General features: G+C 41.1%; 1 protein-coding gene across 4 annotated transcripts; it reads right to left on the bottom strand.

The window, feature by feature from the left end:
* Positions 1-2,337: 2,337 nt before the first annotated feature.
* Positions 2,338-14,847, bottom strand: plekha2 (pleckstrin homology domain containing A2). Of its 4 annotated transcripts, none has more exons than XM_004544513.5 (12): positions 14,569-14,847; positions 11,487-11,647; positions 11,301-11,357; positions 10,844-10,892; positions 10,617-10,714; positions 9,364-9,495; positions 9,091-9,180; positions 8,937-9,005; positions 8,697-8,767; positions 6,512-6,575; positions 4,934-5,011; positions 2,338-4,816 (listed from the first exon to the last, which is right to left on the bottom strand). In XM_004544513.5, exons 2-12 carry the CDS (start codon positions 11,625-11,627, stop codon positions 4,373-4,375), a joined length of 1,293 nt encoding a protein of 430 aa, XP_004544570.1. In that variant the 5' UTR covers positions 11,628-11,647; positions 14,569-14,847; the 3' UTR covers positions 2,338-4,372. The 4 variants fall into 4 exon arrangements, with proteins under 4 accessions (XP_004544570.1, XP_004544571.1, XP_004544572.1 ...); XM_004544514.5 differs by having other exon boundaries at positions 14,580-14,847; XM_004544515.5 differs by lacking the exon at positions 14,569-14,847 and adding an exon at positions 14,061-14,377 and having other exon boundaries at positions 2,338-4,744.
* Positions 14,848-15,539: the final 692 nt, after the last annotated feature.

The following is a 15,539-nucleotide window of genomic DNA, read 5'->3' as shown; positions in this document are numbered from 1 at the left end:
TTGTAAGGTGGTCTGATGTGGGAACAGCGGAGGGTGGAGGTTTGGCAGTGGTCCAGAGGGGGCCTCTGAGTCCAGATGAAGGAAAACCTGTTCCACATTAATATGACTTCATATTACACATGTTGGAAAGCCTCTGCTTTCTGCTGGGCACTAATTTAATGCTTTGCTCATCTGTAATATCAGAGAATTAACGGACTAATAACAGAGCAATATGACATCACACTAAACCAAAATGGTTTACCTAAACCATTATCTAAAGGACTCCACACACACACACACACACACACACACACACACACACACACACACTTACACATTAACTAGTTTAATCTGAATTATTAGCTATTATTAATCTGAACTACAGGAACCCGAGAAAGTCTTGCAATTAGAAGTAGTGTCACAGACACACTCTTCCAGAGCTTTACAACACTGTTACCCATGAATGAATGAACACTCTCAGTTTATTGACCTGTGGGCAAAACTCTATGTGGGTAACTCACCATCAAAGGTCTTGATGCTCAGCTTCTCTGAGATTTTAAGGGTATGAAATAGAGCTTGACACATAAACTTCAAGTCCCACTTGGATATTCATGCCACAGTGTCTATATTTTTGCACTGGATTGTATTCAGGGCCTATAAGCTTTACAAAACACAAAGTAACCCTTAAACCTCTGGAGAATCAAATTTATATGCAAAAGATTTTTTCGCTAGAACAAAACTTGACCGAGTCTGTCTAGTTTTAATGTGTTTATTTTTATATAATACAGCCAGTCTGTGATTACTGATAATACACTTCTTTTCTAAACAAGTCTTTGTTATTATTTGCCCTCCTTGGTTTTATTATTGTGCTTATATCTTGGAGGGGATTAGTGTGAAAATCAATGAGAAAATGCTGCAACTGTTCAGATTTAAAATACTATTTCAGTGCTTTAATGCTGAAAGGCTTTACAGCTTCTTGTCAGACTTTTTAGGGAGTTTACAGCAAGTCAATGTAATCTCACTGAACTACAAGCATGCTGCTCATTGAGTGTTTTGACAGCCTCATAGTATGTTGAATGAAGTGCGGTGTATCACAGCTCCCTCTAGTGGTAATCTTCTGCAAACGGGGAACTAATAACTGGTAGCATAAGAGATGATTATCATAAGATGTCATAAGAAACAAATAAATCCTCAAATCGGTGTACAAGCAACAACAAGCTTTAATCTTAAAATCATTTCTGCTGAGAGAAATAATTTTATTTTGTAACATTTAAAATAACCAGAGTGTAACCAATGTGAGCAGGAGGCAGAGAGAAAGAGAGAGTGCAGTGTGCTGCAGAGTCATTCATGTGGGAACATTAACATTTAGGGGAGCAGTGTGTCTGCCTGCCCTCATAGCTGCCCGTCACTCACAGGCATCAGACCGAAGTGCTTTGTGACCTTTAAGTTATGTTTGTGCAGACAGGAAAAAGAAGTTCAACCTCGAAGGCTTCTACCGTGACGCTGTATTTCCAGACGTTTATCTCTTTGTTTCTCAAACTATGAACAAACTCAGAGAGGCAAGAAACTCCTCAGATTACTTCTGAGCTTTCTATGTTGCTTTCAAGATTCAGATCCATACCAAGCCCCACAGTTAAGGAAGTTTTTAAACCTGGAGGTCATGCACAGGTACACGTTCCCCAGAATGTCACCCCCTATCCACTTCATTTCTTTTTTTTCTTTCCTAAACCTCGTAAAAAATTAGTCACTGGCTTCATCTCCACTTTTCCTGTGTTTCTGCTTGGATTTCTCTCATTACCTCCAGGAGCTTTGTCTTTAACAGACTGAAAACTCATTTCAACACAGCTGACATTTCACGAGCACTGAGGGCCTTTTTACCTATACTGACACAATTTAAGCTGTTCAGTTGGAGACATTTCACCCTCACCAGTCGCACAGCTGCCCTAGGAGGCACAGAGGGAAGTGGACAGAGGTCAGGACAGAGTTTTAGGGCAATTTATCTAATGGACTTTGCACTGGATGTGTGAAACACTTCACTTAACTCAGCCTCTGGCCACTCAATTGGCGTGTGCATGCACGCTCGTGTTTGTGTCTATATGTCATGCATGTGTTTTAAGGTGACAGTGTTAAAGGGCAAGTGTGCTGGCACTGACCCTTTGAATGTTTGGAAGTTGGGGATTTTCGCCCTTTACAGAGAAAACACATAAAAAGTTTTTAAGACTCACCAGCATCACTTCGATCAAAAGATAACCTTAATGTTACAATGTGTTTAGGTTTAAACTCTGTATGGGCATACAAGGCATTACATGACAGGAGGTGGGAAAGTCGTAAACCTTAAAAATCAAAAACAGCCTAAACTAGACAAATAAAAAGCCTTGTTTTATTCACAAGAAAGAAAATTAAGCTTAATTGCAGGCAGATGAGTGCATATAGCGTCAGAAAACGGAAACAGGAATAAACCTGGTACCACATCAATGAAATCTCAAGGTGAACCTAACAAGGGTGTAAAAAAACAAAAGGCATAATCTAAGAGGAAACTGTAGTACATGGTGTGAAAGCTGTGACAAAACAAGAAAAAAAAAGTAAAAATAAGAAACACAAAGTGCAGATAACATTACCCAAGGCAGTCGCAAATCTTCCCACATAATTCTGCAAAAAGAAAACTGCTTTACCAACAACTGAGCTAAATTAGTACCATGAAAACACTGCAGCATTAGTATGGTACTGTGTTCAAACCAAACGGAAGAGTCACAGCTTACTGAAAATTGATCTTTAAGCCAAGTATTAATATTAATAGTGGTGGATACGAAAGCCCTGAGAGGCAAGCAAGAACAAAAAATTGCAGAGATCCATTTGCAAACACTAACTTGTTCTCCATCCCGGGTTTATGAAAAACAAGGGCTGGTTTGGCAAGGTTAATTTTCTAAATTAAATTTTCCCCCTAAAATGCTCTGGCACATTTAAAAAAAAAAAAAAAAAAAAAAAAAAAGAGGCAAAGGCTGCCAGTGTCAGAACCATTTTTTCCAACTCACTTTCTTCTCATGTTGGAAAACAGCTGGAAGAAAAACCTTTTGTCAGAAAAACATGCTTTTCTATGGGGGTTTTTCACTGAAAACAAGGAAAATAATAATAATTTCCTGCCCTTTGCCATGTCTGTAATACTTATATTGGCCACGAGAGGGTGACAGGTCCCACTGTGCCATGTTCTAAGGTAAAAGCATTTATGTTAATTTCTTCATCCACTCTTAAAAACAAAGCACATATATTATGTCTTAAGAACTTATCTAAAGGTCCCATCTTGCTTTTCTTTTGACGTACGTAGGTGGGTTGGGTTTTCCCAGCATGCTGCGAAAAAACATGCCAGCGGACACAAGCTGAAGTAAATTGTGTTGATACAGATGTTATCGTGCACACAGTCATTAGTGTTACTCTTCTTCGCATCAACTGTACAATCTTCCTAGTACCTTAGAGTTGCTGTTGTGGAAGGCGTGTCAAGCCATGGGTGAACTTGTGTGCTCCCTTTAAGACACAATAATCCAACTAAAGGGAAACATGTCCGGCTTTGTCTGCTTTAAAAATGGAGTGTTGGCTTAATGTGGCTAAAATGACTATTGCAAGAGCAAAGCCTTTCAGAAAGAGAGCGAATAGATGACATTTAGCAAAAAGTGAATGAAATGTAAAAAATGTTAGCCATTCTTAATTCATACAAACAAGAGAAGAAACAACATAGAGCAGGTTTAGAAATGGATCACCAGATTTTTTTCCCCCCTTTACTTGCCTCTGAGGGTTTTCATGGCAAAACACATGAAAGACAACAGGTATAAAATGCTTGTTAATTATTATGTGAAGTTTTTCCACACATGATGCCCCTCAAGAGCAAAGGAAAACACTGTTGGCCCGGGGGAAAAAAATACAAAACAAAAAAAACAAAAAACAGAAACACAACCGTCTGATACATTTAAACACAAAAACAAGCTTGGACATAAAAATATATTGTGAATGTGAACACTTGTAACTGGGGTGATAATGGGGTCCTGCTGATAGGAGCAAAGAAACAGAGTGAAAAGCGTGTGCCATCATTTTACTGTCGGCAATAATCAACAAAATCATTCAAGTTTTCAGAGGAAGTTACACTTACAAAAAAAGGAAAAAGAAAACACTCCGTTTTATCTGTTCACAGTCCTGTGAACAACAACAAACACTATGCCTCTTAGCCTTCCTGCAGCCGGGTGCATCCTTCATCTGTATAAGTGCTACTTCACCAGTAGGGGGCACCAAGCTCATGGCCTGGCATTGAGGCAGATGGTCACAGTGGCCCTTCAATAGGAGTCACATTCATTTAAAAACAGGTGTCAGCACAGCCCACGCAGGAGTCTCCTCAAACATCTCTGGATTACACATCTGTGGTGCGGATGCTGTCGTCATCCAGGCTGAAGGGAAAGCTGCAGCCGGTTTGAGGCTGAGGCTGCGAGCGGTGCCTTCGACGCCCACTCGCCGCATCTGCGGATGCTGTGAGCATCCCCAGTCCACTGGCCGAAGGTGCCGGATGTGTGACGGGGCAAGGATTTTGGGTAGAGAGGGAGTTTGAGGAGGAGGAAGCAGATGAGGAGGTGGACGAAGAGGAGAGCGGCACAGAGCTGAAGGCGCTGTCCTCATCCTCGTTATCCATGATAGACGGTTCACACGATGGAACGGGTGTCCAGGGCTGCCATCCTGGCGCCACAGAGCAGGACTTCACCAGCTGAGGTCTCCTATCTGCTTCACTCTGCGAACCACGAGATGTAGAGGAAGGATTGTAACTCCGATAGCACGAAGAAGCACGTTTAAAAGAAAAACCCTGCAATTAAAGAGACAAAAGCATCCCCGCTGTCAATCGTAAGCAAGGATTTACACTTTTCTCCCAATAACTTACAGCTAGAAGTAAAGAATTATCCATTTCTGAAGATAGAGTTACCTTAGAGGGACCCCTGAAATCCTGGATCTTCATCTGAATGTCCCTGATCCAACCATGCATTTCCTCTGGCGAGTCTGTCTGTAGAGAGAAAGGGCCCATGTTATGTTTCATGGTAGCTTTTGTGCCTGTTACCTGCCCTTTAATAAGGCCAAAACGCAACAACAGCAGTCGTCACACGGCGCTGTATACTGTAAGGTAAAGACCCAAAAATCAAACAATGCCCTATGAGCAACCACCTGGCAATGGCGGGAAGGAAAAACTCATTTTTAACAGGAAGAAGCCTCCAACAGAACCAGGCTCAAATTACCCATCTGCCAAAGGCAGAGCACCAGAACTCGCTTCGGCAGGTAGTGAGGCATCAGCAAAGATATTGCTGGTGTTCGACGGCAACGCAAATATTAATCATAAAAATAGAATGGGAGACGGAGCTTTCAGCTTCCCTCGTCTTTGGAGCAAGCTCCACAGACAAATCCAAACTGGCAACCCTGGACACTCTTTTCCCTTTTTGATAAAGCTTAAACTTAGGATTGGCTCACATGACCCCGTACCCTTCCTGAGTTACACTACAATACGTCTAGGCTGCTGGTGTGGACTGAGCATTTCTTCTTCACTCTCTATGTGTTTATACACCACTTTGCACTTAATCATTAGTTATTAATAATCTCTGGCTGTCTTTCCTCCTGTCCCCCTTTCCCAACCATAACTGGTCTTGGCAGATCGCCACCCCTTAGCCTGATTCTGCCAGAGGTGTCTTCCTATTAAAAGCGAGTTTTCCCTTCCCACTGTCGTCAGCTGCGTGCTTATAGGGGGTCGTCTGATTGTTTGGGTTTTCTATTATTGTAGTGTCTTCATCTTATAATATAAAGCGCCTTAAGGGAACTATTATTGTGGTTTGGCACTACATGGGAATTGCCTGATGTTATCAGAAAAAAAGCTAGAACAGTACTCGAAAATTATCCTCGGTGGTAACTGTACTTATTGTCATGTGTTTATGTTTGGAAAGAATGCACGACAGGAGATCACTATCCGCTCTCAAGCTATTAAAGGTGTGTAAGGACTCCAATATTCATCTTTATTTTAGCTTAGATCACTTTTTATTACAGTGTCCACACACGGAATGAGAAGTTGTGGTTATCCTGTTTTTATTTACTTCATTTTATTATTTGTTTTTCACACTTCCTTTTTTTCCCCTTGCACAAACAAACAAAAGCGCTCTTGCCTGCAGTCTGTCTCTATCCCCGCACTTCCTATCTGATCCAGCCCCCAACGCCTCCGTCAGCTGTTCTCCCGGGGGAGAGGAGGGGGAACGGATATTATTGTTGTTATGATAACAGATGGCTGTGCCCCTTTCACAAAAACAAACTTCGCATGTTCCTTAAAAAAGCGACTGCGCCACACTTCAGCAGCAGAGCATTTAGAGAAAACATGTCGACAGATCAGGACGGTGTCACCAGGGAATACAGAGCTTCTCTGTTCTTATTCAAATGTCTAAAAATACAACAGGGACATTCCCTTCATTTCATGAATGCAGGCCTTTTTTTAATGAGTGCTGTATACAAAAGGAGAACAAGGTTTTACCTGAATGTAGAACGTTCGGTTACTGGTGATGATCTCAAAGAGGTTGTCTCTAAGCAGGAGCTCCCTGATGGATGCAAAAAGTTAAAACTTAAAGCAGCTAAAGAAAGGGACAAAAGCTAGAGTGTGTTCTACAGTGTCATTTACAATACTTATACATTCAAGTTCAGCAAGTATATACAAATGAATCTAATAGGTTCGCAACTGAAGCTCAACTTCAAGCCTAAAGTGACTAATTATTAAGGGAGAAAGAGAGGTTTCAACAGAGGGGGGAAAAACACTGTAACAGCGCATACAATAAGACGGTAGACATGAAAATAAAGTTTGTTTGTAATGTCCACTTATAAAAACGGCAAAAACTCATACTAAAGATCTGAACAAAAATATTTTCCATGTATTTTTTAAGACCATCCACAACTTCTCCAGCTGTCAAGTTGTATTCAGTGGCCAACTTCAATACTGGATCATGAGCTAAAACTATATAAACTATAAACTATATAAAACTTTATCTTGCACTGATATTTAAAAGGGGACCTATGATGATCATTTGCAGTTCCAGTTTTTCTTGGACTCTTGATTACAGTAGCTGTGAATTTACAATACTAAATAATTCTTAATTTTCTGCAATAGTTCATAATATGGCCAGTGACTAAGGACGTAATCCCCCTGTAATTAAATGGAATTTCTATGTATTTTATTTTAAAGTGTAATCTAATTATATTTACCTACCTACAAATACTTAAAGACATGTATACCGAAAGTGCGCCTTATGTATGAATTCTGGTTGTGCTTACTGACCTCGAACCGATTTTATGTGGTTCACGGCACTCAAACATCTGTCAAAAAATGTCTTAGTACGACTTTGGTGAGCAACGAAGCCGCACCGCTTGATGGATTGTCGGAGCATTGCGGCTACCGTAGTCAGGAGCCTTAGCAGGAAGTTAGCTCGCTAGTTTCCACCGAAACATGATGTTCTGACTGAGAGATTTCTGAAAAATTAAAACTTACAGCTCTGCTATAACTTCCAACATAAATGAAGACAGAAAACGAAACAGCAGTGAAGTTTGTAGGGTTACTGAAGTTGGACTAGCTGGTATATAATGATGTGCTACGTGATCGCTAGCATAACATAAACAGTGAAGCTGGAAGATGAATGCCAATGCTTGTTTCGCTTAATGCACCTTATGGTCCGAAAAATACGGTACACTAGAATAAAAAGGGGGTAACAAGACAGGTTTCTAGAGGAAACAAAAAAATATTATATTGTAAATAAATCTAAGTAGTGCATAACTTGATGTATTTTACAGGGAAAAAGACAGAAATGATACTGTAAGTAATTTTAGATATTTTGTAATTTCTTGGTCATTTTATGGATAAAAATACAATATTTCCCCATCTTAAACTGTAAGTATGCTGTACTTTTTGGGGCACGGGCCATATTATGGAGTGCGTTTCAGTTATGCAATACTTAAAATTACTGTACCGCATAAAATTACTTACACAGTGCAATTATTTCAGTGCTTCCTGTAAAATCCTGACTTGTTAACACCTTTTGGTAGTCTACCTACCGTTAAGCATTTGTAGGGAAATATAATTAGATTGTAATTTCAAATAAAAAAAAAGTTCAATTTAATTACAGAGAAATTACAGTTTTAGTCACGCGGCGTATTATAAAGTGTAACCTAATTTCCTAATACTGAGCCATGGTGCAGTTCCTCAGTTTATCATCTGTCTAAAGCTATTTGTTTTTGCTCACTTTGATCCAGCTCTCTTCTGATTAGCTGCTTCTTGCAAACAGAAGGTTTGGGCAGCAGGTGAGAGGAGCTTCTCTGAGAAGGCTCACAGAGTTATGAGTAGAAAAAAAATAATCTGGGTTTAGATCAGACTGAAGCCTACACATTTGGCTCATAACGATCACATGTTGACCTCATTGTTTCAAACTTTCACTACCTTTGTTCACACCATTTATAACTTATATTTAAGGGCCCCTTTTAAAACCTGTGAAACTCATCTAAAAATGATAAGGATAAACTTGTCCATACATGCAATGCAACACTTTAAAACCGGTTAAGAGTGTATCATCTGCTCACATGCAAGTATTCACAATTGTTTACATAGTATAGCGATAACCAGACAGAGGGAAAGCAAAAATGCTGGCAGACTCAGACAACTTTCATGTTTTACTCACCCCGACTTGACAAGGCATTCATGCACCTTCTGAATGTCCCTCAGTGGAATAGATCGGATAAAATCTTTCTCCTAAGACAGATTTTTTGTTTTTGTATTATTGTGGGTTATTTTTTAATGTTTTGGCTGCTATAACACTGTAGTTTTCAAAAATTTGGGACAAAAATATTCCGACAAAGATAATAGTCACTCTTAAGCATGTAGAAACATGGGCAAAAACATGAAAACCCTGTTTTCTCACCGACTCAGTCTTGTAGTAATTGACTGCGTTGTCATCCAGGGTGAAAAACCGCCTCTTCCAGCTCTTCCTCTGAAACACATACCACATTACCATTTCCACACATGCTGTTTTTTACTCAGACTCAGTCTCAGTCTAAACCTGTTATGAGACTCACCACATTTCCCTGTTTAACACAGTAACCACATCTCAGCAAACCCGGCCTGTTGCCCTTCCTCTCTCTCCCTTCCGTCTCTTCATTGTCGTTCTGAAACATTTCATGAAAACCATCTTTATTATCACTTTAGATATCATGGTCACGGAAACCACCACTGTCGATAACTCAGACTAGCTTAGCACACCGCATTTTCGTGTGCTTTTGCCACAGTTTTCATTCTTATAATGCTTAAAAAAAAAAAAAAAAAAAGTGTGTGTGTCCTATTCATTTTACCTGAATAGGAGTGTGCACCACCACGCCGCCAATAATCTCAGCCTTGTAGGCCTGTTGTCTCTTCCCTCCTTGAGCGTCACTGATCACTGTGGTCACATCAGGCCTCACAGGTGCAGGGCAAGACTTAGGCACCTGTGAAGAGACGGGACACCTCTGAGAGCAAATAAAAGGACTTAATTGTTTAATTTCCACAGCCGCTCTTCCTCACTCTGGGAATACTTTCTTAGTCATACGCTCGCCACAACACCGTGACTGTTTTACTGCAGAGATAACTGAAAACACATCAAATGTGATCTGCTATGAGAGATGCAAGCTTTCTCAAAGTCCACTGATGCACAAAAGCGCAACCAAGTGTATCCAAGCAAATAAAACCCACTAGACACACAAATGTTAGTGTGGGGTGTATATCAAGTAGGGAGCAGGAAAAGAAGAAAAACAACAGATTTGCAGGTGCATGCTGGTCATAAAGTAAAAACAATAGTACGGCTGTGTGATGCTGTGCTGCATTTTCTGCTTTTAGAGCCGTTATCTAGCCTACAGTTTCCCAAAACTGGTCATTCAGCTGAATCATTCAGCTAAATGTATCATTTCCTAATAAACTGCAACACATCTAGCTCAAACAGACAAATATTAAGAGATGCATTTTAATAACTTTACTCCCCCCGTGCCACTTTTATTCCTGCAATTACATCATGATTTCCTTTTTTACACTCGCTCAGAAAAAGAAAAAGAAAAGATGAAAGAAAAAAGAAAAAAAAAAAAAAAAAGGCGGCAGAGCAGCCCTGCCCTCGATGGGGAAGTGAAAAAGAGTGAACAGTGCCGCTTCCTGTGTCAGTGAGCAGGTGAGAGAGGCAGAGAGACACTCTTCTCTGTTACCTTCCATCAGGAGACATCTGAATATCACTGATCAACAAGGCTCCCGGACATTTCATTGAGTTCACACAAATATTATGCAAATACATATGAACAAGTTTCGACACCTTCACCGCAGTGACGTTTGCGTTATCACTCGTCTTCTTGCACATTCACAGTTTCCTCATTCAGCAATGTGTGTATGTGTGTGTGTGTCTGTGTGCGAAGGGGTATCTGTGGGCAACGGGCTGGCATTTGCAGCCGCCTGGGTCAAACTGGTTTCAGTCCCACCGCAGCAAAATTGCAGCTTCCTGCACTCAGGTGGAAACAACCCCCACTCCCCCACCCTAACACCACCAATAACTGCTAGATCAAGCATTTTCTCATGTAACGGCACTTACTGTTATCTTGCTGGCCTTGTTGAGAGCAGCCACCCAGTCTCTCATGTCGGTCACATCATTGGCTTGCAGGAAGTACCGTCGCGAAAGTGCATTGATGACTGCCGGAGAAGAAATCAGTTCCGTAAATATCCACATTAAATGCAATGGACAATACTATCACATATGGGAGATTATGTGATTGTGAACCATTTCATCAGTGTCACTCTGTTCCTCCCTAAAAAACTCACCAAAGCAGAACTCTGTCTTGGGCTTTTGCTTCGTTGTAGCTTCACTCACCTGAGGATAAAAGAAGAGAAAAGAAATGTGAATATAAACTGAAAGGAGTGAAAAAAAACAGAGGAATAGAAGATTCACATTTTTGACATAGATCTGACTGAGTGTCCAGGGAGAAGCCGTCAGTGCTGCAGTGCAGAGGAGCCAGATGTCATTATCTGTGGTTACCTCAGTGAGCGCGCTGACATCTGGAAAACTTCACAGCGTCTGCCTCAGCTCTGCGCTGCATGTGACCGTTAACTAGAGATAACTCTGACCTCTTTGTGTATCTATGAACTCTTGCACGAATTTGCATGCTATTTGTGTGTATTCTGTGAATTCTTGTGTGCTCGCATTTTAGATATCTAAGTTGGTGCGCTGGACTTTACTGTATGCAACCACACTGCGGAGTCAGTCATGAAAGTGGTTTACCTTAGAGATGTAGGTTAATTTCAGGCTGCCAACAGAGCTGGCTCCACTGGGCAGGTTCTGCATACAAACACAAATACACAGACTCGTCGTTGGCTCAGAGTCCAAGGTTATATGACCACTATTGGTCAATTTCATTTCCTCTTGCTATTTGTGAAAGTGTGGGTCGTGCATGCGCGTGTGGAGCACCTGAGGGTTGTCCATATACCACAGCAGTGCATTTCCCTGCGTGTCAAGGATGAAGTATCGTCTCTGGAAGCGGCAGCTGTTCTCCTTCTCTTCGATGTCCAGGAAGCCGCACACACGGTTCAACCGGTCCACGTACGGCATGCTGTCGATATCACATATCACTGGGGACAGACGGACAGTTAGGAAGAGAAAGATTCGAGTGGGATGGACAAAGAGAGACAACATGTGAAAGGAGCAACAGGAGGCAAAGACAGGCAGATGTGGAGGATAAATCATCTTTCATTTAGTGTTCAAGCGCACACAGGCATGCATGCGCGCACACACGCAGGAAGAAATAGACCGCTCGCACTCAGCAGTTTTTCATGTGACGTGATTGAGGCTGTGCAGCAAACCCTGAAGCCCGAGGCTGAGCTGAGGCCCTCCACCACAGCCAAAAATTACAGACTGCACTCATGATCTGCACACACGCACATTTCCATTGGCCAGAGAAGAGAGAAGAGCAAGGAGAGAGGAGAGGGAGGAAAGGCAGGGAGCGAGGGAGGGAAGAAAGAAGATGAGAGGAGGGGAAGAAAGCTGGTGAGATGTGTTTATTGAAACAATGCCATGCGTGTGAATCACCAAGCTGCTGACTGATTCCTCAACACAGTCGAGGCTCATTTGGCCCAGAGAGCCTCAGCTCTATAGACTTTTAATTACATTTTATCAATTGGCAAACATTTCATAGTATTTATTTTTCTTATGGGGAACCACAAGGCTTATGGCTTCATTTATATTCTTGTCCTCCTTAAGTTGCCAAAGGAACTTTCACTGTTGACGGAGCCTCTTTTGCATCTCTGTCAACTAAATGTGAAGTAATCACAAAGACAAACTCCAAAGTTGGATGCACCCAGTAAAATAAATAATCAAATAAATTAATAGATCCATTTGGAAGATCCTTACTAGATTTGAATCTATGGAAAAACTTGAATGTAATGAGGCCACAAAGGTAATATGATGGCAAACTAGGCCACATCTGTGACTGATCTTTTTATAAAAGACCAAAAATTATAACGTGACAGTCATATAAAATACATAATCAAGACTGAATGGCCGTGCGCCCTGCCAGTACTTTTTTACGGGCTCGTCCTGGCTCAGAAGCCTTCAGGAGATGGAAATTATCAACATTTCCATGAAAATATTCAGACAACCCGCTCAGAGGAACAGAAGACAAACACAGACTATGTCTTCACCGTGCCGATGAATCTCCAGTGAATCTATTTTTGAGTTCGTGGATAAGAAAATGTTTCATTTTGAAACTGCTTTGAAAAAATTTGTGGGTTGTGCTTCTGATGTGTTAGTCTGCTGCTATTTAAATAGGTCAAAGATACAGAGGCGCTCTACAGAAAGCCTTGGTGTAATGGAAAAATGAAAACGATGCCACAGAGGTCAGCTCTGACAGTAGCACACTCCCCACACATGCACCCATGTGCACAATAAACCATTTTCGGCATCAGAAAGCATCTGGCTTAGCCATTATAAAGACAAGCAGCGGCGAAACTGTGGCATCTTTGGTAAAACTGACAAATGTCATTTCAACTGTCTTTACATTTCTATCAAGTACCTTAGCTTTGAAACGTGGCAGGATAATATAAACAGAGCAATCATCAGTTTGTGTGCAGGAAAACAGAATGTACAGATCACAGCAGCGATATTAATTGACTTATACCACATCCAAGGTAATGAAATGAAAACCACCTACAACACCTTTACATATCTGCTTCATCTGTGTGCAAACAACAGTTTGACAGAAACTGATAGTAAATCTCTTAGACCAACGTGTGGCATGTCTGAGAGATTTAGTCATGTTCTTCTTAATCGTTGGGGGAAACTTGTTACAGACATATTACAGCAGTGCAGCATCTTTTGTTCTGCCTGGTAAATGCTTTACTTTGTTCTCAGATTTATCAAAGTTCACCCCAGAGCTGCTAAAGACAGGCTCGGTAGTTCTTCCTCTGGTATTTGAGTTAACTTTGAGGTGTGAAAACGGTGAATAGCTCCTTAATAAAATAAAAATACAGTTTGTTGTGTCATCAAACAATCTTCACCCAAGTAGTTTCAACACTCCCTACAATCACTTTTATGTAAAATTTAATAAATAAATAAATAAAATGATCTTAAAGGATTATACAAAAGCAGAAATCCGGATCTTGAAATCCGGAACACAATTGGGGGGTTTTCGTCTAGTATGGAGCGCTATTTTAAGATGTTTGGCATTTTGTGGACCAGTTAATCGAGCAAATAACTGACAGTAAGAGCTGCGGCAGCACGTGCAGCACGCCCCTGGATACCAAGCTTGACTGCCATGCGCGTGCATGTCCAACGTGATTATGAGCATGCAATGAAAAGTGTCAAAATGTGATCAGGCGCAATTACTCAGCAACACCTGACAGACATTACATTTGTTCAGCTCAGATGACCTGCACTGACTCACCAGATCCAACGACTCAACGGCCAGCCACACCTACTGTACCGCGCGCGCGCGCGCGCACACACACACACACACAGTCACAAAGTCCCCTTGTCGACTTAACTTACCCGCTATGGAGAGTCGGCGTGCGCCAAAGCCAGCGCCCCGCAGGGCTACGAAGCAGCGGAGAGAGACGCGAGTTTGGTGAACAGAAGCATGCTAAATAAAGTTTTTAAAACCTAAAATAAGCCGTGGATATTCGCAAGACCGGCGTGCGTGAAACTCCGACACCCTCTTCAATTTGTTTGTGTGATCCGATTTCAGAAGACTTGTCCTTTTTTCCGGGTTGGACGTTTCGTTATTAGAATAAACCAGCCCCGGATGTGATCTATGCGTCCCATGAGCACAAGCAGGGCTCTCCTCCTCCTCCTGTCTGCTGTTGCTTTAATCTGAACAGGTCTTTTTTTTCTCTGTCACACACATACACACTCTACTTTTATCTTCAGTTTTAAGTTTAAAAAAAAAAAAAAAAAGACAAACACGAGACGCACACACTCAGATGAACCCGGTAGTTCACATAGAACAGCTGAAAGGGAAGGGAGTGTAAACCTGGATAAACAGGAATACAAGACTCACAGTGTCATTACCGCTGGTAGGTGATGCTGACAGGTGCGAGATGTTATGCCAAAAACAGTTGGTGCTTTAAAATATATATATGAAGCAAGCCTAAAGTTAAAGGTTCTCCACCAAAAGCGAGGCTGTTGTTCAAATTTAAAGATATTAACTGCCTCACGGGAACCCTTTAAAATGCTGTTTCAAACGCTTTCACACATTAAAAAGGAAAAAAAAAAATCAACTTCGTCGTGTAGTTGTAAGTGTATTTGTTGATAGATCTCCTCTGCAGACCTTTAACCCCATAAATTCTCGTGTCACATGACCAGTGTCATCAATAGCAGCCGCACGCCTGCATGAAAGTTCTGCATTATTTAGATAAAGAGAAAACGGTCGGTTATGCCGATTAGTGCGTGCTATTGGAAGAGTTGAGTGTTGTAGCAGCATGTGATCCCGTGCAACAAAAATATGCAAAACATATTCCATGAAAAAGCATTTGTGGTTATCAGACTTATATTTACTAACCTTATATCCCGAAGCACGACCGTTGAAGCACAGCGACAAAGCACTAGTGTAGCCCAGTGCTATCAGAGACAAACATCCAAAGTTAAAGAAGACACATCAAAAGCAAATATATGCAAGTGTGGAGGAATTTAAGGCTGTCAGTCAAAGGTGTTCATGGAAATTCAGGCTTTAAACTTATACAGAAAGGATCCTTTTTAACACATTACCTTATTGGCAGTTTCTATGGGTACTTAAGTTGAAGAGCTCATAGATAAAACTTTAGTAAGTATCTTAAATTTGTCTAACTTGCAAAACAGCAACTTCAGTGTTAAATGTTGTGTAAAATAATGAGTCATCCATCTGACATTGCCACAGGATGTAAAGAAACTCAGCGTATTCTAATAAAATGCTTAAAGCCTGCTTTATTCCACCTTTACACAAACGTGACCACAATTGAGGTCTGTGATGAAACACTTGAGTGATTTAAAAAA

Source organism: Maylandia zebra, linkage group LG12, assembly GCF_041146795.1.
Source record: "Maylandia zebra isolate NMK-2024a linkage group LG12, Mzebra_GT3a, whole genome shotgun sequence".
Taxonomy (NCBI): domain Eukaryota; kingdom Metazoa; phylum Chordata; class Actinopteri; order Cichliformes; family Cichlidae; genus Maylandia; species Maylandia zebra.
The sequence above is the reverse complement of the archived record's forward strand: the minus strand, read 5'-3'. Positions and strand labels throughout refer to the sequence as shown.